Source organism: Mus musculus, chromosome 8 (assembly GCF_000001635.26).
Source record: "Mus musculus strain C57BL/6J chromosome 8, GRCm38.p6 C57BL/6J".
Classification (NCBI taxonomy): domain Eukaryota; kingdom Metazoa; phylum Chordata; class Mammalia; order Rodentia; family Muridae; genus Mus; species Mus musculus.
Window position 1 is genome coordinate 15,990,337 of NC_000074.6, and position 23,213 is coordinate 16,013,549.

A 23,213-nucleotide genomic window follows, 5' to 3' on the forward strand; every position below is an offset into this window, starting at 1 on the left:
TTGTCTTAAAATCATTACTCACTTTTCCACATTTCACAAGTTCACGCGTGGGGAAATGTGTGAGAGAATGGGAGAATGGGCCTTCTGTGGCTATTCATAATCTAAACTTATCAGGGCAAGGGGAGGGGCACCCTCCATTCCATTCATGGAAAATACTGACAGGTCACAGCTTCACTTCCTCTTACGCCCAAATCACTGTTAGGGACTTATCATGGATAAAGCTATTCAAGGCTCTGTTGGACTCTGCACAAACATGCATTAAATTCCTGCCTTCAATAACTCAGAGAGTGATTGACCTTGGACATGTGCTCTATATAGAGAGAGCTACTTTGAAATGAGTTTTCAGGGGTGGGCCTTGACTCCACCATGAATAGCATGTCTTAAGAAGAAGTGATCAGAACACAGATACACAGAAAAAAAAAACCAAAAACCATATGACCACATGAAGAGGATACACCTACATGCCAAAAAGAGCCTCAGAGACACAGCTTCCCCACTGTTTAGTCCTAGACTCTCACTCTTCAAGTCTAAGAAATTATTCTCTGTGTGTAAACATTAAAAGGGTCCTGGTAATAGCAATCACAAGAATACATGAGGAAAACAACAAAGTAAAAAATGTGGAAGTTTGTGTGGACATCCCTAGAAATGATTCTTCTTGTTATGAAAGATGGTGCCCAAAGACTGTCTGCAAAGTCTACTGTCTATGTCCTACAAAAGAGTGACCCTGCTTCATGTGGAAGATGGCTGAACATGAGCTGTGTGAGGTCTTCTTATGGCTGTTAAACAAGATCAAGACCCTCTGAAATAATATGCCACAGAGGAATTAACTATCCTGAGCTTGCCATACTTGAAATGCCATTTTTACCGACAGAACACAAGAGTGCATTTTCAAGAGTTGCTAATCTCCCACCAAATCCCTTACTATTCTTGGTCTGATCTCTGTCTAGATCATGGTATTTAGGCATATTCTGGAAAGCATGCCTCTTTGTAGCATCTATAACAATATCCTAGAAAAGAGATGTGCAGGTAAGTTTGCCAGGATAGCCAGTGGTCTCAGCAGCCAATCACAACTGGAGATCAGACACTGTTCTTCACTGAGTTCTGACAATTAGGAAAGTGAGGAGAATCCATATCTGCACTATTGAAAGTATACACTAAGGAAATGGTGCATACAGCTGGTATGCTCAGCTTACTTCTTCTTAGCTCATAAAATATAGGCTAGCACCAATGTTGCCAAGATAAAATAAACACAGTGCATAGGAAATGCCATCACTTGCAGAAGTTCTGAATACAAAACTGTGACCTTTCTCTTTATAAAAGATGTGTATATTTGAAAGCAGAGTGATGCAAGCCATGAGCCACTTCTAACCAGACAGAAAGTGCTTGTATTGTGTTCTGGGCTACTCCCTAGTTTTTGATCTTGATCATGGTCTAGTCATGATTTAGAAAGCACCAGGCTATCAGCAATTAGGGAAAAAAAATCTATTTGTAAGGATGTTGTTTCTGAAAACTAGAAGCATGAAAGTATTGCCTTCTATATTCTAATTCAAACAAAGGAGAAGATGTGCCTAAGCTTGAAACAACTCACATCTTAATACTTACTTATGATTCAAATAGAAATATACACTTGTACAAACACAGAGACAAAAGCTTTGTGTGGGCTGCTTTTCTTTGTGTGTGCCATTTGTTTCTATATATAATGCTAGAGTTTCATGTGCAATATAACAATCCTCACAACTTGACTCCTGGGGTCACTCTGCACAGTGATTTATTTATCATTCATGGTCCATCTAACTAGTGAGACTCACATAAACACACAAGATCAATTAAAGCAGTTCTTATCACTGAATACATTGTGCTTTATCTGACAAATCCATAAAACCTGAGAAAACTCTCTGTTCTTGGCCACACATGGGTTTGGCTCTGCTCTGCTTGGGCATGATGTATCTCCTATACAAAGAAAACACTGGCCTTAGATCCACCTCAGTTGATGATCCAGCCACTGCTGCATTAAGGTGCTCATTAGAACCACTGTATAAAACCAGAACAGTGGTATTGAAAGTAGCACCATTGGGCATCAAATTCATTTGATTTTATTATATAAAGCAGCTCTGTAAAGACAGGTGCGACATTTACCACTTCAATATCCATATGAGCTATTCATTTCATGCATCTTGAGTAAAATAGACATTTGGAGCACTAAAAGTCTTCTAGAACACTTAATTGCCCTGTGGTACCCTGAAAATCTGGGGCTTACCATCAAACACTTCCAGTGCATCAAATTGCTTTTCACTTTGGAATGTGTCCACAAAGAGTGTGATGTTGAAGTTTGGCTCCACTTTAATACTCCAAGCACATGTCTGGGAGTTAAAATAGTTGCCTGGGTACCCGGGACTGAGAATCACCCCAGAAGACTCTGTTCGCACTTCATTTGCTGGGCATTGTGCTAGAGAGAAAAGAGATGGATAGAGGTCTGCATTAATACAATGAATACAAACATTGATGGGATGGAAGACAGTCTACTGAGCTCTGACTACGTTTAATACAGGACACAGACACCTCCAATCTACTCCAATGCAAAAAGAAAGACAGAAAGCCCATCTTCAATACAATACAACAAGATGTAGCTTTTTGTATAAGAAAAAAATATTTTTATTCCAACCCTTGCTGTACTTGGATAAATAAAATCTAAATATTTGATGTGACCATGTGACTATTTAAGTATGAAGCAAATTTCAGAAACATTGTTCAACACTCCCACACACACCTGCACTGTTTGCCACAGTTTTCAGCAGGATTGGTGATTTCTAAAGTAAAAATTCTTTTATTGAAATAACAGATATTTCAAGTTGTGATTTTTTTTTTCTCCTCATCCTTCAATTTTGATCCAGCTACTTCCAGGCTAATTAAAAAAAATGTAAAATCACCAAAAGACTTCTTTAATGCTATCTCTCATTGCTAAGTTAAATTACATTACAGGAATGCTTTGCTTACAGAGCTACTAAGGGACACTGATCAGTCATAGCATATAAAAAGAAAGTGACACACCAGTGTTACTCACAGTTTAGGCATATCAGTAACCAACTTCGCCCAGAGCTTTTGTCCAAGATGTGTATCTTATTTGGTGAGTTTGCCCGTTTTAATGAGTTGATTGTATGTTACTTACAAAAACATTTCAAACTGAAGATGCTTCCCAAACAGGTGGGGAAAGCTTATAAGATGTGTCATTCCTAAATATTGTCTTGAAGGTTCCCCATTCATTTGGATAGTCTAGCTGAAGCATACTTTAAACCTCAGTAGACTTTTAGACAAAAACATAAGCAATTAAATTTATCACAGGACCATTTAAAATGTTTTGAGATCAAAGTCCTAAAATATCCACAGTACAAACTAGTTAATATCTCTGAAAATAGTTCTAAACTGAAGTCAATGACAGAATTCAGTCTAAAGTCCTATTTCCCCGGCAGTGATGGTAATGACATTGTTAGCCACCAAATGGGGCTGGCACCTTTCAGGTATAGTGGTTTCAATGAGAAATGTTGTTGTAGGTTCAGAAATTGAACCCTTGGTCCACAGTGATGATGTTGTTTCCAGAGGCTCAGCAGGTACAACTTGTTGGAGGACATATGTCACTGGGGGAGCGCTTTGAGAGTACATAGCCACACCCCACTTCCCATTTCTGTTGTTTCTTTGTGTTTGCTGTAAAAGATGTGATCTCTCCATTTCTTGTTCCTGCTGTTCTGACTCCTTGCCATGATAGCCATTTATCTCCCTGGAGTCATTTAGTCAAAATACACTTTATTCCATGAGGTGATTTTTATCGGTTTTACTTTTTCTTTTCTTCACAATGACAGAAAAGAGGCAAATAAAATGGAGAAACCCTTGCCTTGTCATGTCATCTGAGAAAATTGAAAGAATCAGCTTGGCCAGTGAGCTCTCTGCTTTATTCTTCTGTGCAACTTAGAGAAAACTCTGTTCAGTGTAATGTGGAACCCAGAATGCTCAGCAGAGCTGCGTCTCTTTGCTAAACCTCTAAACAATACTCCATTGCTTTGAGACAAGCATACCTAATTATTTGCCTTCCATCTTTCTTCTTAAACTGGGACCTCAAAGTGCTCCACAATGTACAACTGTACTAGGATTGCAGAGGAAGGCACCCTTGCCTCCAATGCTTCCCTATGGGAGTAGAAATAGGTTCCCACAATAAAACTCAACCACGATACCTTTTTATTTCCAGAGAGAGCTTTGCTTTGGAAATACTCCCACTGTTCTCCTCCCTCCCTGTAGGCAACAAACCGCTCCACAGTTTTAGCTTCTGTTGTACATTTTGTCTGTGTGCTCACTAAGATGGAAACCCATTCATCCAGCGACAACATCACGTTGCAAGATTTACTCTGCCAATTGCAGGTTGGGCATGCTGGCATTTTTAAAAAGAACACATCACGTAGGTTGAGTCTTCTGTCTGTGCACACCTGCGTGGGCTTGAAAATAGAGTTCCAGGGATCCCACAGACTTGCTTCCATGTGGCAATGAGAGCCAACACTTATACCATCTCTGCTATAAATAGACGGTTGAAACAGCTACCCCTCAGAGTGAAGTGAGATATGGCAGATGTAAATGTCTTTCTTAAATAGAAGGTGCCATATGGGCAGAGGTATTATAGAAACTGAAAATGTCCTGGCTATGTACTCTCCTGTTCTCAACAGGCAGGTGCTAGCAAGAAGACTCTGTTCTCAGTTTCACTGGGGAAACATTCAGCCATCCTTCCACCTTGTATATCTTACCACTGCAGCTAGAGTTTTAAATGACACTGAACTTCAGACCATCTGGAAGTAGGAAACTTTGCAATGAGTTGCTGAATGCCACCTGGAAAGCCATTGTCACCTCCAGGGCTGCAGCACAGAGCAGCTATCCAAATCAGAAGCAGCCCTAAATAGAGTCATTTCTTCTATTCTTAAAATGGTCTCCTTTGCTTAGTAGAGAGGATGAAATGAAAATACAAGCAAAGCCATATTTATCAAGTTTCTTTAACACTTAACGCTATTATTTTCAGGCACAAATATTATTTTAAAAATATATTTGAACATGTTTCCCAATGAGCCCAAGTGTTTTTGTTTCTTCCTGTCTGCCCTGCTGTTTTCTGGGAACTTACTCCTTCCTGGAGGCTGCTATAAACTGTTGCCAGGAGCAACCCAGCTAGCATGAAGGTTTCACCTTTCTCTTGAAGCTCAATTTCTCAGTTCTCCAGAAGTGATAACTTTAATGCCCTGTGCACCTCAAGAGACATTTGAGGAAACTACTACAGAGAAGGACCATCAGAGATACCTTGTAAAGGAGTTCGCTGGTAACTGGTCCTAGTTCCTTTAGGTAGACACATGGCATGTTATTATTTTTTTAAATGAAAAATCAGCTATGAGGCTGAAAATCATGTAGTACATCATTTAACACATCTTGCAGATCATCAGCCAAAATAACCTAGGCTTAAGAACTTGAATTTGGCTTACTAGTCATTAAAATTAACTCTTAGTTGGGTGTGGAGTGTTCATCTTTAATGCTAGCATTCTAGAGACAGAGGCAGTCAGAAGCAGTGTGGTCTACATAGGAATTCCAGGATATCCAGGGTGACATAGAGTAACCCTTAGGAAAAAAAAATTAAAACAAAAAATAAAAATATTACCTCCTGCCAGGCATGGGAGTACACATTTCTAATCCCAGCATTCTATAGGCTGAGGCAGGAAGATTTTAGTGGACTTAAGGCTAGCCTGGTCTCAATAGTGAGTTTCAAGCAACCAGGACTACATTGTGACACACTGTTCCAATAATATTAATCCATAAAAACACCTGTAGTGTGGGATAACTATGGAAACTAGGAGGAGCCTAATAAAATGGGAGGCTCTGACACTTGAAGCCTGTAGGGGGCTGAGGGTGGGCATGTGGGAAGAACACTGGAATTATTCCCCTCCTGTGTGCCCTCCTGCCCCCTCCACAGGGGCAAAAAGATTTGGATGCCCTTTAGTGAATGATGTCCAGTTATGTTTCTATTTGTCTTGTTTTGCCTTTTAGACTGATTTCTTTATGTAGACAACACCTAAAGATCTGCCTGCTTCTGCCTTCTAGATGCTGGGATTAAAGGACAACCTATCCAGATATATGTTTTTAAGTTTTAAAAATGTTTTCATTTGTGTGTGTTAGAGAGTAAGAGAGAGGGAGGGAGGGAAAGAAGGAAGGTGAAAGATGTGCCACTGCATTCATGTGGAGGTCAGAGGACAAAGACTGAGATTGGGTCCTCAGGGAATAAACTCAGGTGGCCATGCTTGGTGACAAGTACCCATACACACTGAGCTATCTTGCTGACCCAGGTCTATTTTTAATGCGTTTTCTGAAAACTATTATGAGTTCCTTCCTAGTGATCTGTAGGATGAAGTCACTTGTCATTCAAGACCTCTTAAAAACCAGGCTCTGGGGGTGCCAGCTCTCTTTGCACCTCTTCTGTAAAGTACCCAGAGGGCAGCCTGCTCCTCCTTCTTGAGTGCCATGTGCCCTTTTCTGCACCTGGAGCTTTATTCATTGTTTCCTTTTTTTATTTTTTGTTTTTCTGAACATGAGAAGTATATGTTGTCATCTCTTACTCAATTTTCTCTGAACTAAGGTAGCATCTAACATGATAGCATGTTCTCAGCACACACTGAGACCCTCTCAGCACATGGTCTGCAATACTCCCCATTCTCCTCCCATAAAACTCTTGTTAGGTTCAGAGAGCTGGTAAGAGTGTGTCTAAATGCCCAAGGAAGTAAGATTCAATGTGAACACCATTTTCTATCAAGAATGTACTGAGGGACCAACCCCTACTTGAGCCCTACAAAATAATTAGAAAATAGAGAAAGATTATAATTAAGTGCTTAAGTGCTTAGGGTCAGCCATAGACAGGCATTTGAGCCCTTTCAAAATAATGAGTTGCTCAGAGACACACAACTAAGATTTTTCTCAGCTCATCTCCCCTTAAAGAATTTGCTTCAGAAAGAAAAAGAGCTCAGGGTTGGTTGGCACAGTAGTTACAGAGTTGGGAAGTCGTGGGCTTCCAACCTCAGACAAAGTCAAAGTTGAGCCTGTGGGAGGCTGCATGCACAGGTGCCTGTTGTGTACAAGGAATGGAGACGATGGGCCCGTAGTTATGTGGGCTCACTCTGTTTTCTGGATGGACATGAATTAGAGTTCAACAGAAATGGAGTAAATCTGGACAGGACAATGTAATGAAGGGATTCTCCTCATTCTCTTTTCTAGGCTTGTTTTAAGCTTTCCATCCTGACAAACTTGAAAATGGGAAGGTTTGCCTGGGAGTATAAAGTGGCCAAATTTCAACTGTATGTATGTATACTTCTCATCTTGAGAAGAGAATCCCAAGGTCATCACCGCTGTGCCAATACAGACAGTACGTTTACCTAAGAAGATTCCTCAGGTCTCCTAACTCTGCACAGCTTGGCACATGAGCCCATGGTAGACGATGATGAGTCACGGGTCCATCCACTGGTCCTGGAAGCTCATTCTGCCTGAGACTCCCAAGGGTGGCCATGCTCCAGTGCAGTAGCTTTCCAATGCAGTGAGTTCCCTGTACCTTGTGATTCTGAAGTTAAAGTTTATGAGTAATGTAAGGCACTGTGAATAGTGGTCATTCATTCCTTACAGAAGCCCATCTTCTAGAATGGTAGAGATGGTACATTGCTCACAGGTGACGTGGTGCTCCCCATCAGAACCCTGATTGTTTAAAGTACGTTGAAATCACTAGCAGTGAACAAGACGAGGTATCTGACCTCCTTTTACCAAATGTGACTGCTTCCTTCCCACTGTGCTTGCAAATGGCTCCTACTAAATCGCATTTCTTGAGTGATCTAGTTGTATTCTAGTCTCTGGACCAACAAGTGCAGCTTAGAACTCTGTTCTTTAAAACTTGTCTAAGTTCTGGTATATGGTCAGTTTATGTTAGGCGCATATACAAAACCAAAGTGGCTATATTTCATGGTTTATACATTTTTTATTCCCAAAGTGTTAAACACTAGATGCTTAAATCCAGGTGAAGTAGTGATAAAAGAAAAAAAAAAATCTCAGGATGCTCAGTTTGCTCAGTTTGCTTGAGATGGACCCGAAAACATGATGCAGATTGGAGAGATGTAGAAAAGGGCTGTTATATCAATGGTGGATATCAGCTATTCTTTAATATTTCAGTTTTGATGCAAGCGAACATTACCATGTGATTTTGGTTTATTTTTGAGTGTGGGCTAAAGGTAAAAGAGTCTTCTGATGCCTCTGTTGGCAGCTTGTCTGCATCGTGGGACTAACTCACCACAGACCTGAGTCAAATTCAAACCCATGCCTACAGACTATCAGAGCGAGCGACCAAATCACCAGGATCGCACATACCTTCACAGGTGGGTGGAGAGCCTTGGAACAGTAGCTGTGAGCTGAGCTTGCATGTCAGGGTGTCACTTCCCAACAGTGTGTACCCTGGATGGCACTGGTACTTCACGAAGTCCCCTGAAAGAGTCAACCCAATACCCTGGAATCTACATTTTCAGAACATTTGACTGCTGTGACTGTGCCAATTATTTGTGACTACTCAATAAACCATGCCAATGAGGAAACCATTCCAGAGGGTCTGCAATCGCTTTATGTGTATCTCTAAAATGCTGTTTTCAGTTTTTTGTTTATAAAACCTAAAAGAAGGCCATATGTAGCTGTTCCTTGACCAGTTTAAGCCTTTGTCCCACTTTTCAAATGCCTTGCTAAATAAATGGAAGTTCCATAGGTGCCCGGGATCTAAGCAAGGCTTAGAATGGAAAGAAAGAAAGAAAGGTTTCAGCAAACCAACATGGCTTGCCCATGATTCTGTCCAGGGAAACACCTTGTTCCAATTGGCTTAGCCACCTTGAGTAGAACAGGGTCTGGGCCATCTAATTTGACTAGCATTCTGCAACAGAGTGTAACGACACGAATAAGATTTTGTGATAGAGACTGAGAAATGATGGGGTTCTCATAATTACACTGCCAATGCATGCTGTGGCTGTTTCCCTAACAGGACCCGATGAGGACCAGATGACTAATGAATAAGATCATGGTTAATAACAAAGCAGTGGTAACATTTCTAAATATTATCATTAAGTACATTCTACAGGACTTTTAATTTGAAGGTCATTATTTACAGCCAAGTGCAGTCTAAGTCAGGCTCTGAAAATTTTAAAATAGCAATAATGCCATAGAGCAAAAGTCTGAAAGTGTCAAGAGCAAAACATAAACTAAAAAAGCAAGTAGTTTGCTCCATAGTCTCTATGCGAGGTTCTACAATATTTGGGGACAGTTTCTGCTTATAGTTTGCCTAAAGTCTGTATCAGGAGAAGCTGTAAGAAGTCAGAGCCCATAATGTGGAGTGAAGCCAAACGGAGATACATTACCTATTTCAAAGTCCTCATCTTCTGTAAGCAGGTCAGCCTGTGGCACTGCTGGGGGAGGCGGGCACCTCTTCAGCTGAAATGCTGTAGTATGTTTATGAAAAAAGATAACAGCTGTGGTTAACTAACTTTCCTGAGTGATCAAATTACAAGGCCACGTGCATGTGTAAATCACTGTCCCCAATGGCTCTCTCTGGCTATTATATGCCCGACAATCATGCAGTTACTATGACACCTATCCTCCCCACTTTGGAAGACATCACTGAAATCATCCTACCACATACTGTTTAGCATAGATAAGCTCATCTCTCTCTTGTCTTGAGTAACATTTTGGGGTCATAGGAGACAAGGGGCTGGCGACCTTGCCCTTCTGCTATCAAAGACATCATGAGGTCATTATATGATGGTTACTATGACATTTCTTTAGAGTCAGGCACACACAAGCCTGCACATAAGCCACGTGCATCACAATGGTGTCTACAACAGGATCTCTCTTACATCTACATAGGAATGAACCTCAGGTATCTACCAACACGACCTGATGAAATGAGCTGACAGTAGAGATACTTCGTACCACCAAAGGTTTCCAGGACACTCTGGCGGACATGTGAGATAATCCAACAGCTGGAGATAAAGTATGGATATAGGGTAGGGAGCTTTCCTGGGACTCTATGCCACAGCCATTGAAGTGGAAACAAACTGACCATGGAAATTGAGGACAAAGAAGCCTCCATTGGAGAAATCGCTGTGGAATTTGAGCAGGACCTGGTTGGTGGAGCTGTAGGCTGTCTCAAGGGCAGTGTTTCCACTGAAGACCCCGAGCTGAGGCGAGTTCTGGTCAGGACCATCCCTGGGAAAGAGATGGGGCCGTGAGAGGAGTAAGTTCAATGTTATAGCAGAGGCTGCGCAGCCAGTTTCCCAGTAGGGCCAAGTGTACAGAAAGAATACAGGGCTGATCTAGAAAGACCAGTGCACACTGGCCTCCTCAGAGATACTTCTGTACTGTCAGGAACACAACAACTACATTTTAAAATACATATGGTATTCACTTCCTTATGACTGATATTTATAATAAGTTTTACAGTTGAATTAAAATACTAACATTGAAATGTGGTATTTCCCTGGCACTGACTTTAGTAATAGGATGCATGCATGGTGTTTAGGATGTTCACCACCCTGCAACATCTCTCTGCTTTCTGACTGTGGGCAGTTGACACACATGAATTGCTACGACTGGATTCTATGCAGCGGAATCTACATGGATCTATTGCTTGGTGGGACTGCTGCTTCACTGCTTCGCTTTGGAACAGGAAGGAACCCATGGTGCTTCATCTCCACAGCCACTAGCTCAGCTTCTCAGAACCACCCGCCAAGACCTCATTGCAGCCTGGCGAGGCAGCTTCCCCTGAGCCCTGCAGGAGCATCATCCACATTGGCTCTCCTGTGTATGGCTCTTCCTGCATTTTAGATGAAATATTTAGGCTATCTAGTGCCTGTTCCTCTGACCCAGGCTACTCTCCCTTACTCCTTGACCTGTAATAAGAATATAGGCACATGATGCACCCTCCATGCACACATATATTACACACAGGCAGACACATTTAGACACTCAATAGACAGACACACACATTCACAGACACAATATAGATATAAAACATTCTACATTCACATACAGATACATACAACACACACACATAATCATACATTCATTTACAGACACAAGCAGAGATGTATATATACATGCATAGAATAAGTATTCATTTATAAACAGACATACAAACATGGAATATAACACAAATGTGCATAAACACAAATACAATCATAGATAAGCCACACATGTAGAGACACATACCTACAAATACATACACTTCATGTATCATACATCAGAAATGTACATACACAGTTCACCTGTAAATTCAACAATGCTATCCTCCCAGTACCCCATCAGCACCTCCTGGCTCTCCCATTATAGTATAAGGGAGATTATTCATACCATCTTTGCCTTTAAATAACACCCAAGATCTCTTTGGTGGAACAGGTAATTTCTACAGGTTCCATCTAGTAGATTCATATTCATCACATCCTGGCCTAGATTTCTCTCCAAGACTCATGGGAAACCAGGTCTGTGCAATTCAGGGTAGGAGGATGCCCTGAGGAAATACTTCCTTAGTGTTCTCTCATGAATTCATTAAAGGGAAATATATGTCTGTGTATATGTATATATGTGTGTGTGTGTGTGTGTGTGTGTGTATTGTCCTCATATACAACACACACACACACACACACACACACACACACACACACACACACACACCATTCCCACACACATGTACACACATCCCTTAAAATTGTGGAGTAAGCCAGATGAAATGACACCCAACAGCAATTCCAGCACTCAGGAGACTGAGGCATGAAGGTCACAAGTTCAAGGCTAGCCTAGGTTACCTTATTTTTTTAAAAAAAAAATTACGAATAATTTAAGCAAAGCAAAATATGAAATAAAGTAATCACAACTTTCCCCAGTACATTCAAACAGTCTCATTATTTCTAATAGCAAACTAGACATATGCCTTGAAATGTCCTCTCTATTGTTTGATTTTGTTGATGAATTAGTTTTTCAAGATGTGCCCAGACAGATCATTGGTAAACATGTAACCTTACAAATCAGAAGCGAATGTTCAGCTGAAACATCCCACCACCAGCAGGAGCTGCCATTCCCTGGGAGAGAGAAGTCATACCACACAGCAATGTAGTCATTTACAGCCTCGGTCTGCAGCAAGGTGAAATTGATGTACACTCCGTGGCCTGGAGGGACAGTGACCAGCCACAGACAGTCCTTCAGAATTGGGTACTCATCTGGAAACCCAGGGGAATAAATGGTACCATTCTGTGATGTCACATTATATCCACAGGGAGCTGAAAAGGGAGACATTGAAAATAGGTTAAGATGGTTGATTTTCAGAAGTAGGTAATGATTCCAGTGTCTAAAGTCAAAATTTCCCCTTGCAGGGAAATAACTGTGAAATATTTCTGGTATTTCTTTGTCAAACACATTCCCCCCTAAATCTGGAAACTTCAGGACAATTATACTTATAAGTTATCTCAGTCTTGCTTAATATATTCTTCAAGTCTTCAAAATCCCGTAGGATAGTCATTCCCAGACGATTAAAGAAATCCTGTCACTCATCGCCTGTAGCTGAGCTGATAATCCATCGGGCTGTCCAGTGCAATGGCTTATGTGGAAATCAGACATAAATAGGAAACTAAGTGGTTTTGTTTTCTGCTACTTTGCTAAAGCCTATTTAAGCCTGTGAAAGACTGGCAGTTAAACCTACGCGCCTCAAAACAAAGACATTATCAATTCTTTGCAGATTTGCACCTGAGGAAGCAAGATAAACTTTCTTATACATCCTTCTTGAAAAATGTGGCCAAATGTACCAGTGTTTGGTCATGTGCAGACACAGCAACTTTGACTATATTATACTTGTTGTTTATTGTCACCATGGTAATTTACTTCTGGAAAAGGGTGAGGAGCATATAGCACTTCTGCCTGTAATGTATGTGCTTGCTTTCTACTACCCGATAAAGAGCAGCACTAAAAGCAACTTGGGGAGGAAAGGGTTTATTTCAGCTTACAGATTTTAGCCCATCATGAAGGAAAAGCAGGGCGGTGACTCAAGGCAGAAACCCAGAGGTAGAAACCAAAGCAGAGAGAATGAAAGAATGCCGCTTATTGGACTGCTCCCTAAGACTTGCTCTGGTTGTTATATATATATATATATATATATAAATAAACTCAGGCCACTTGTTAAAGAATAGCATTACCAACAGTGGTCTAGGCTTTGACATATCAATCATTAATCAAGACAATACTCCTATAGACTTTCTTACAAACCAATCTGAGGGGGCATTTTCTCAACTGGATTTCCTTCTTCCAAGATATGTCTAGATTTCTGTTAGGTTCACCAAAAGCAAGTCCCCTGTTTCATTCAAGTAAGGACAGGTGGTAACAGGCACAAGCCAACTAACTTTGAAGTCACTCCAAAGACAGGAATGTTGGTCACCATTGAGAATCTTCCACAGCTGTCAATTTTTTGTCACAAAAATCTTGGAATATAGATGCTGTGAAGACACAACACACACACACACACACACACACACACACACACACACACACATGCACACATGCATGCACATGCACACACACAAGAGAGAGAGAGAGAGAGAGAGAGAGAGAGAGAGAGAGAGAGAGAGAGGGAGGGAGGGAGGGAGGGAGAGGAGAGGAGAGGAGAGGAGAGGAGAGGAGAGGAGAGGAGAGGAGAGGAGAGGAGAGGAGAGGAGAGGAGAGGAGAGGAGAGGAGAGGAGAGGAGAGGAGAGGAGAGGAGAGGAGAGGAGAGGAGAGGAGAGAGAAAGGGGAATGGTAGACTCAAAGCTCTGAGATACCTTGTGACTGAGACATTTTAGTCACATGCTGGTTTCAATAAAAGATGAGAGACTGAAATGACTTAACTCTAGATCACCCAGGAAGAGAAAAGGTTATGTAGTACTTTTTAGAAATTTAATAGTGGAATGATTAGGTAGGTTTTTGGAGTCAGACAAGCCTGGATTTGAAATGTAGTAGAGCAAACATCCCTCCTATGCTCACTTCTGGTCATAAGTGGATGAGGGGCAGAGCCAGCTGACACCTGGGGTCTGTAAATGACCTTACCACACACTATCCTCAGCAGCCACTTACTGCCCTTGAGGATGGAGCTCCCTCCCCTCCAGACTTGTGTGCTGAGCTCTTTTCTACATGGACAATCTGTTTTCCTTCTATCTAGCTATGGGAATGGACTTGGCTTTTAATCCAATTTACTGTCACCACCTCCTTAGAGTCTTCCCAGGAGCTCTTGCTGGATCATCTATATGGTGGATCCAAGATCTTCCTCATCATTCTGTTGGATACTGGAAGGCAGAGCCTGCACTCCTCCTTGGGCCCGGTAGTCTCCCTCCACTAGCCTTTGTTGGGAGATCTATTCTCAATGAACAGCAAGGAGCTGACAGCCCATAGATGGTACAGCACTGTCCATTCTGTAGGGACTGGCTGTACCAGCATTCTTACATGTTCATGAGTATTACCTCACATTGATATATGGCTCAGTTTCCCTTGTGACCTTTTGCTTTTCAAGTTGATCTTATTATTGTATTGTGACCACTTAACATGTAGGTTGAGTGGTCATTTTCCAGTGGATACACAGGTGTTGTATAGATATATGTGGGCAGAACATCCATACACATAAAAGAATAATAAACAAATTTTAAGATACCAGAAAAATTTGAACTAAATTTATAACTACAAATCTACCTTTAGTTTTAAAGTATATATTGACAATTATAAATGGTTTTGAACTGATTCCTATGCAATTATGTTAGTGGCAATAAAACGATCATATTTTGAGTTAGGGATGGTGTGTGTGTCTGCAATTCCAGCATTAAGAAGGCAGAAGCAGGAGAACACATGAAGATTGAGGACAGCCTGGATTAAATGGGAGGAGAGAGAAAGGAAATAAGGAAGACAGAAAGGAAGAAAGGAAGAGAGAAAGGAAGGAAAGAAGGGAAGAGAATGCTAAACTTCTCAGCAGAGAGAGGCACATATGTAATCCAACAACCTGAGTTCATTATCCAAAACCCAAGCGAAGGTGGATAGAGAACCAACTCCACAGTTGTCTTTATAAGAGTGTCATGGTGCATATTGTGAAGCCACAAACAATAATAGAAAACTGGACAGGAATGCCTTCAGTTTCTTATTAAGATTTATTTTTTTATGTATTTGCTTTCATTGGTATGTTCTTTGATTACAGTTTTTACTTATGTAAACTAAAAACATACTAATTTTATTTAGCAGATCCTTATACAACTTAGCCTCTAAATATTTTCAGCATATTAATGTGAATTGGTTCAGTCTAATGGTGAGAGTGGTTGCATTCAAGTCCAGCATTATTCAATATGACTGGTCTGAGCTGTACAGTTTCTAATGCAGAAACTCAGATGTCTCTCCAAGAACCTATATTTTTCTTCTGAAAGGTTTTGAGCCTCACTGGATTGGACCTCTGACGAAAGTGTTCAAAGTCTTCAAAGTCCTGTCCTACAAAGGAGAAAACTCCTGCCTTGCCCAGAAGTGGGGCATGGCTGAATCACCCTGGATCACAAAGAACATGCTAAGAGAGGCGTAGGGTTGCAGGATGCTGTGTTCTCTGCATAAGGCAAACTTGTAGTTTGAACAGAGAGTGAGTGGCATCACTATAATATCCAATCCTTAGCAAACACTGACTCTAGTTTTAGCATTTTATAGGCAAAACAATTTTTGCATTAAAACTCTATGCTAATTATTAAAAACTTAACCCAATATGGAGAGGATACTAAACCTGTATTGAATGCTTATTAGAAAATCCTGCATAGTCCTTCTAATTGAATTCAATAGTTATGACGTAATTTCACAACGTTGGTATGCTTCAGGGTATCTTAAAATTTGTGACACTATTGCTAGGAATTAACATATAATATTGCACTTGATCTTAGCCAGAAGGTCAAGGTGTGCAGCACATCCTTGCTTAGTGAGGGGTGTGCCCAGAGAGCTAGGCATCCTGGGAGGCAGCGCAGAAGCATGCAGTAGCCTCTCCTGAAGGAGTAGTGCAGAGACAGCCTGGCCCCGAAGGACAAGCCAGGAGACTCAGCATCGTTAATCAGTGAGCTGCTCAGGTCAGTCATGACTGTGCACACAGCCAAGTCAGAAATCCTTGGGCACAAACTAGATTTCCCCAAACAGGCAGTCAATGCATTATCTCGCATTGACTCTAGAGGGCGACACAACTTCCTCACACAGTTCTGTATCTATCTTCAGTGGCAAACTGCACTGATGAATTTGTATTCCCCAGGAATCCTGGAAATAGCCTTATGTGACGTCGGTGTTAGAAGGGGCAGGAAGACCTCGAGAGTTCTAGCTTATCAGTGCATTCTGGGCTCAATAAGAGACCTTGTCTCCAAAACTAAAGCTGAGAACTAAACCAGTGCTGACCTCTAACCTCCACGCTGTCCACACATGCACTGTACACTACACCCAGACATACACAGATACGCACAAAATAAACTATTTTAAAATTTAAAGAGGATGCCAATGACGATGGCATCACATTCAAACCACAACGAACAATGCAGACTCCTAATTCTATTCAGCAGTTCTCTCCATCTTAGAAAAATCAAGCATAAAAAAAACCCAAATAGTTTCTGATTAATATTAATGTAAAGCCAAGAAATTGACCTGTTATGTGTGAATTAAAAGGATTCAAATGGAGACTAGAAACCAAAACAGATTGAAAACCTCATAATTCCAAAGTAATCGAGAGCTGCTAATCAGAGAGGATGTTATTGGGGCTGCTGCTTTGGTGAAGATGGGGCTCAATACATGGTCTTTTCATGCTCAGTGTCTGTTGCGGTGAACTGCACTCTCACTGCTGAACTAGAGTTTCTAAATGGAAAGCCGGTGAAAATACTACTTAAAATATCTTAATGAAGAAGAAACCAACAAAACCCTCAAACTCATTCAAAAGTTATTTCATATGTAATTAAATAAGTATCTGAATTTTTAACTACAGCCAAGAGGCTTATTTTACATTTATAGTTGTTCTTAAGATTATCAGAATGGAAAATATAGGTAAGATAAGGATTAAAAGGACACCACAGTTATTTATTTATTTATTTATTTATTTATTTATTTATTTATTCCTGCTTGGGTAAAAATCCATAGCTAGGCACCTTCCCTTCCCCTGCTATAGATAGAAGAGGTGCTTAGCATTTCAAAGTTCCCTAGAGATCCCATTATTATTCATTGGAAGGTGCTGCATCTGTAATGCAGGGTCCAGCCTTAGCAGTAATCCTGTTGCAGACGCCTCCTCCTAGATGCTCCACATCACCAGTTTGTTTTAGCTTGTCATTGCAGAGATGCGTAAGTCATGCTAAAAGTCAGGATGCCCCAGTGAAGCAGGACAGTGTAATGTCTGCTCAGAGGCAGGGCAGGCTGTAAGCCTAGACCACACTCAACACCCTGGTGCTCATCACCCTGATGCTAGCAGCTCTTAGGAACCAGAGTCAAAATTCTAAGCATCCTGCCTGGCTGATGGAGGTATGCTGAAGACAGGATGGTGCCCCTCCCTGTGGCTCTCAGCCTCCTGAAATAATGTGGGGACAAGAAATTGAAATTGCCCCAGGCAAAAGTCTGGGAGAAGGAAGAGTCATAATCAGTCAGTGATGGCCAGGACTGAACCTTGACAAGAACTATGTAATTATTTACAGCTCTTTTCCTTCTGCCTACACCTAAGCCTCATGTCAGGACCCCAAGTAGGGTCTCAGTGGTTGGGGTCGCCATGCCTTTACTTCTCACCCCAATATGTCTACAAAAGTGTCACAATTACTTGTGTTGTTGTTGGCCTGCTGAGAATAGGAAGCCAAGCCCAGGACCCTAGAGTTGCCAGGGCCCAGGCACAGATCCTAACAACTCCATAACAACCCACACAGTTAGACTTCAGTTTTCTGGAAGAATTCCTACTGTGTGCTTCTACTAATGTTGTTTATTCTACCGCATGTGTTTTGTCTCTGGGCAAAGGCCGTGAGCTGAGTCGTTCATGAACATGAGCAATTTCTTTCCTGCAACACAGATGCGAATTGAGATTACTATAGAGGCTGAGTAGACAATAGTGTGATGATTAACCTCCAGGTCAAATAGGGGAGAGTTCAGTCCAGCATGGAAACAGCCTCTGGGTGCACCTGTGAGGGGTCCATGCCAAGTAGGAGAGATTTCAATCCAGCATGGACAGGGAATCTGGGTGCACCGTGAGGGGTTTTCTATATTAGGGTAATAGAAAGATCTACCGCAAATGTTGGCAGTACTACCCTATAGGCTGGGATCCTGGATTGTATGAAACGGAGAAAGTGAACTGAGTACCAGCGTTTCCTCCTCTCTGCTTCCTGCCTGGATGCCCCCTGTTTCAGCCGCCATGGCTTCCTCATGGAAGGAAGATCCCTTCAAGTTCTAGTCAGAGTAAGCCTTCCCTTCTTTAAGTTGCTTTTGTCATGAAACTTGTCACAGCAACAAGACCAGTAGCTACTAATAAACAACGACTTCCCAGGGCTAAATCCGCTATCACCACCATCCCTGGTAACCCTTGTGAAGGTTAAGGCGCCTTACTAACTCCTGTTTTCTTTTTCGGGGCCTGTGATGATTTTGGGGCAGGCTCCTGAGTCTGCTGCTGAGATTTTAGTGTTTGTATTTAATACTTCGTTGTCTTTATGATTTCCTTAAGTGTAAAGTCTGTATGTTCTTTCAATTGCCTACTGTATGATATCTTTCTGAAATATCTAGTAGAGTATATTGTAGATCCTCGATACTTATCTGCTGGCTGAAATAATGCAGTAGGGCACATTCATCCAGTCATCCCTGCACTATGTTCCCTGTGAGAAGCTCACTTGTCCCCAAGAGAGATGAGGAGCCTACCGTCACACCGTGGGAAAGGGTAGTTCCAGTTTCTGTCAGTTCCATGCTGGCAGGTGAGCACAGGGTGGCCAAGCAAGATATAGCCAGGATAGCACTCAAAGGAGATCGACTGGCCCACACTGTAATCCGAGTTGATCATGAACCCATTCTGGAATGCGGGTGGATCTGGGCAGTTCTGTAACTCATAAGCTGAAATGAGAAATAGACAACATCAAGCTCCCAAGCAGGGGTTGGGCTCAAAAGGACTATAGAGGAGGAACATAAGTGCAGTCAGCTCCCGAGGATGTGTCTAAAACTGTCTGTTCCATCCTGAATGAAGCAACTGATAATTAGTAGGAGGGGAATTATAGTCACAGGCAGTTAGTGACCACTTAGTGTGTGCATTAAAAGGAATCTGACATGGTTTATTGCATTGGCAGGAAATCACATGTGTAAGTCAAGTTAGAAAAGAATAGAAACTGTGGCAAACAGACCTGTCTGAAATGCTGAGTGAATATAGACCCAGTGTTTCTTTGATTGTAACAAGACATATCCATGTTCTCCCTGCTTCCAGATCAAACCATGCTTCATTTTATTTAACTCAGTCATTTAGTACAAATAATACAGGACATCTACTTCATTTTATGTTTTCTAGAAAAATAGAACCGTGGAGCCACAAAGCTAGCAATTACTCTTTGCATAAATGCTATAATAACCGTTGTGGTTTATCATTAAAATAATTATGTTCTACTGGATGTGGGTTTTCATGCCTTTATAGAAGCATGGAAAGTAGAGGCAATTGGTGCTTTGCGAGGCCAAAGTCATCCTTGACTCCAGAGTGATTCTCTGTCTTAAATATATAAATATGTCTGAGTAAAGATTCCAGGACGACACCCTATGCTGTTCCCATGCTATGGCTACAAGTTTTCCCACGAATCAGGAATATGAGCTACTCTGCACATCATGTGTCATTCTGGCTAGTAGAGTCTCAGAGCTAAACATTCCACACTATGCTGTCTTTTTGTCTCTGGAGCAATCAATGACTATAAGAATCCAAGTCAGGTGACATACTGGAGAAACCACTGTGGAGGAGGAGGTGACTTAGTCTCCCTTCCATGACGTGTACAGGCTCCTTGCTGAATGTCATCGGGTAGAGTGTAGAGTGGTGGTGGTGGACAGTTTGGGACATGGAGATGTAGCTGGAGGAATGGCAATTGGTACATGACTGTGATGATCATCTTTACACAGGTCCCTTCTTCACATATTCCTTCCTAGCCGCCATGAAGCATATCACCTTCTCCACACATTCTCTTCACCATGATGTTTTCTCCAAGCACACTGGGTCAAGGTAACCGTGAACTGAATTCACCACAACCATCAGCCAAAATAAACCCTTTCCCTTAAGATGCTTACTTCTGACAATATGTCACAGTGACACAGAGGTAATTAACACAGAGGCCAGACAATCTCCTCAAACACTGTTAGAAAGATCAGAAGTCCTAGGTATCCTCTCACAGACAATAGAACACTTAAGGATAATGGAAAAGATGTGACAGACTCACAAAAGTGTGAAGTAGAACCCAGTGTGCATATAAACTGTCCATTCCACCATCAGAGGCAAGTGTGTGGCTTGAAATTAATTTTAAAAAGCATACCAGAAAGTACTCTGGGTTGTGATGCATCAAATACAAAGGCTTTCTGTCTTCATATTGAACTACTTGAGGTTGAGAGGCCATAGGAGAAATGAATCTGAAGGCTCACAAGCAGGCTGGGGAAATGAATGAGCACACTGCAAGGAAATTCATCAAATGAAGCATGAAGCCACAGCACTAGAATGGGAGGCAGACAGAAGTTTAGACCTATGAGACAGATCTGAGAGTACCTGCTGTGTAGTGAGACCTTCAGGTCTCAGCATTCCTACAGAGGCCTTGTGGAAAGATGCCAGGTGGGCACATCCAATAGAGGCTGGCTATAATCTCAAAGATCTGACCATTCTCTCTGAAGAGAGTCTTAAAGAACAATTGCCAAACATTGAGAAATATGGATTTTCATTATTATCAACGGTTTATTCTTATTTGGGGAGGTACTACCATGGGATGCTTTCTCTTTAGGATGTAAGAATGCAGTGGTCACGGGATCTCTCATTTAAGGCCATACCCCTTCACAAGAGCATCATGGGAAGACTGTGTTCATACTTACACTAGCAGTACTGTTTGCAGAAATCTCTGTCCTGAGGATAATTTCAAAGTAGAAAAAGCTAAGTATTTTAGTATGTCAGTTGCAGCATTATTTACATTAAGGCAATCCAAAAGTCTAAACAAATAATATCTGACATAATACTGAACACACACAGTGCAGGGCTCACGAATTTTAAAAGGTGTTGAAGAGATACCACAGTTTTGGTTCCTAATTTAGTTCTTCTCTTGGGCTAGTGAGTGGCACAATCCTCTCTTATGATTGTGGGCAGTGACAGGGAGCCTCAGATACCACCCAGCTCTGCGGTTGCTAGGAGAAACCACCCACACTCAACAGTATGTTGTGATGCTAATCTGAAATGCTCCACTGACCTGTGCGTTAAATACATCTTTAGCTTACAACGCTGTCAGCTTGTCATGGTTTCAATATGAAACTCCCACAGGCTCATGTACTTTAGCACAGTCCCTAGCTGATAGCCTATTAGGGGAAGTTGTGGAAACTACAGGGAAGGGTTAAATGGCTAGAGAAAGTCAGTAATATCGGTGACTTTCAAGTGATACAGCTGCTCCCCAGTCTGCTTCTCTTTCTGTTTCTTTTCCTTTTTTTTAAATTTCAATTTATTTTTAATAATGAATACACCTGTGCCTCTATAGTATGCACCATGTTTGTGGGTGCTCATGGAGGCTAGAAGTGTTGGATCCCCTGGAGCTATAGGGGCAGGTGGCTCAGCCACCTGACATGTGCTTAGAATGGAATTCAGGTCATCTGGAAGAAATGTGCATGCTCTAGGTTCTGTCCAAGCACAATAGACCAAGTGGCCATGGCTTGAGCCTCTGCAGTCACCCTTTCTTTAACATGGTCATCTCAGACATTTGCCCATAGAGAAGAGGAAAGTAAATAATGTGCAGCTTACAGTGAGGTTATGAGGATGGAATGAAGCAGCTGAGTTGCATGTGTACTATGGCGACATATTCTATGGGGACACATTCCAGTGTGTGTCCTTCTATTCATCTTCAGCATCAGAAAGATGCTTCACAGATAGCAATGGAATTCCATGGTTGAACCTCTCTGTGGATGGCAATTTATAAAAATGCTAAAGCTGAGCTGTTGGCCCCACTTGCCTTTACACATTATTATGTGTGCAATTCTGTAGTGTCTCTAAGGAGCCTGGAAGCATCCTCAGTGACCAAGAGTGAGAAAACATGAATTAGAAGAGATTCTAGAACCTCACTCATCTCAAAAGACCCCTTGGTCATGGACTAGAGTGGGGAAGGAGCTTCAAAGAAGAATAGGGAAATCCAAAGTGTTGGTCAAAAAAGCCCAGAGTAGCGTAGGGAACGAGCCATCCAATGAAGCAGGTGCCCTGCACAAGAAAACAGATGTGAAGAAAAGGAGCCCTGCTCAGAAAGACACATCTTGTACATTTTCTCTCTTATGCAGAATCTAGACTTAATATATATATTTATATATTATTTATTATTTTTATATTTAATAATTATAACATTTATATTTATATTTAATATTTATCTTATTTATAATAATTTAATAAATTAAATATATACAATAATTTCATATATATATGTATATGTACATATATATATATGAAAAACCTCTTGGTCAAGATATTAGGCTCTCTGGCCTGGTAGAGACTAAACACTCCAGCTGAGTGGTTTATTATTTTAACTCAGGGCCAGCTCTGTGGATATGAACCCATGTTAGGCCATGCTAAGGACATGGGCAGAGCAAATAATGAAGTGGTGAACTTTCCCTTCTTAGAACCCAACCCTCATGTAGAAGCTTATGGCCAACACCCTTATAAAACTTTAAGTCTGTCTGCTTTCCTGGATTATTCGGAAAAGCATCCCTTTCCCTCTTTCCTTTCTATCTTTTATTCCAAGCATGTTTACCTTAACACGCTTATCTTTTTTGCCTAACACTTTGGATGTCCCTTCTCTTCTCCCTTCCTGCCATGGGGCTGCTTGTCCACAATGTGTCTAATTTCCATTCTGTTTTAAAAGGCATGCCCCCCCCCACCCTCTTCCCTGCCTCTGCCATACAGCTGCTGAGATTT

At 41.4% G+C, this 23,213-nt stretch overlaps 1 protein-coding gene across 4 annotated transcripts in view; it reads right to left on the minus strand.

Moving 5' to 3' along the window:
• Window positions 1–23,213, minus strand: part of Csmd1 (CUB and Sushi multiple domains 1) — a 1,642,848-nt gene that overhangs the window by 97,799 nt on the left and 1,521,836 nt on the right. For all 4 annotated transcript variants that reach the window (XM_006508931.4, XM_006508930.4, XM_030243874.1 and 1 more), the window contains 6 exons: window positions 18,968–19,156; window positions 12,179–12,356; window positions 10,145–10,290; window positions 9,444–9,524; window positions 8,416–8,529; window positions 2,258–2,446 (listed from right to left, as the gene is read on the minus strand). In XM_006508931.4, coding sequence (XP_006508994.1) covers window positions 2,258–2,446; window positions 8,416–8,529; window positions 9,444–9,524; window positions 10,145–10,290; window positions 12,179–12,356; window positions 18,968–19,156 — 897 coding nt within the window. The remainder of the gene's footprint in view (window positions 1–2,257; window positions 2,447–8,415; window positions 8,530–9,443; window positions 9,525–10,144; window positions 10,291–12,178; window positions 12,357–18,967; window positions 19,157–23,213) is intronic.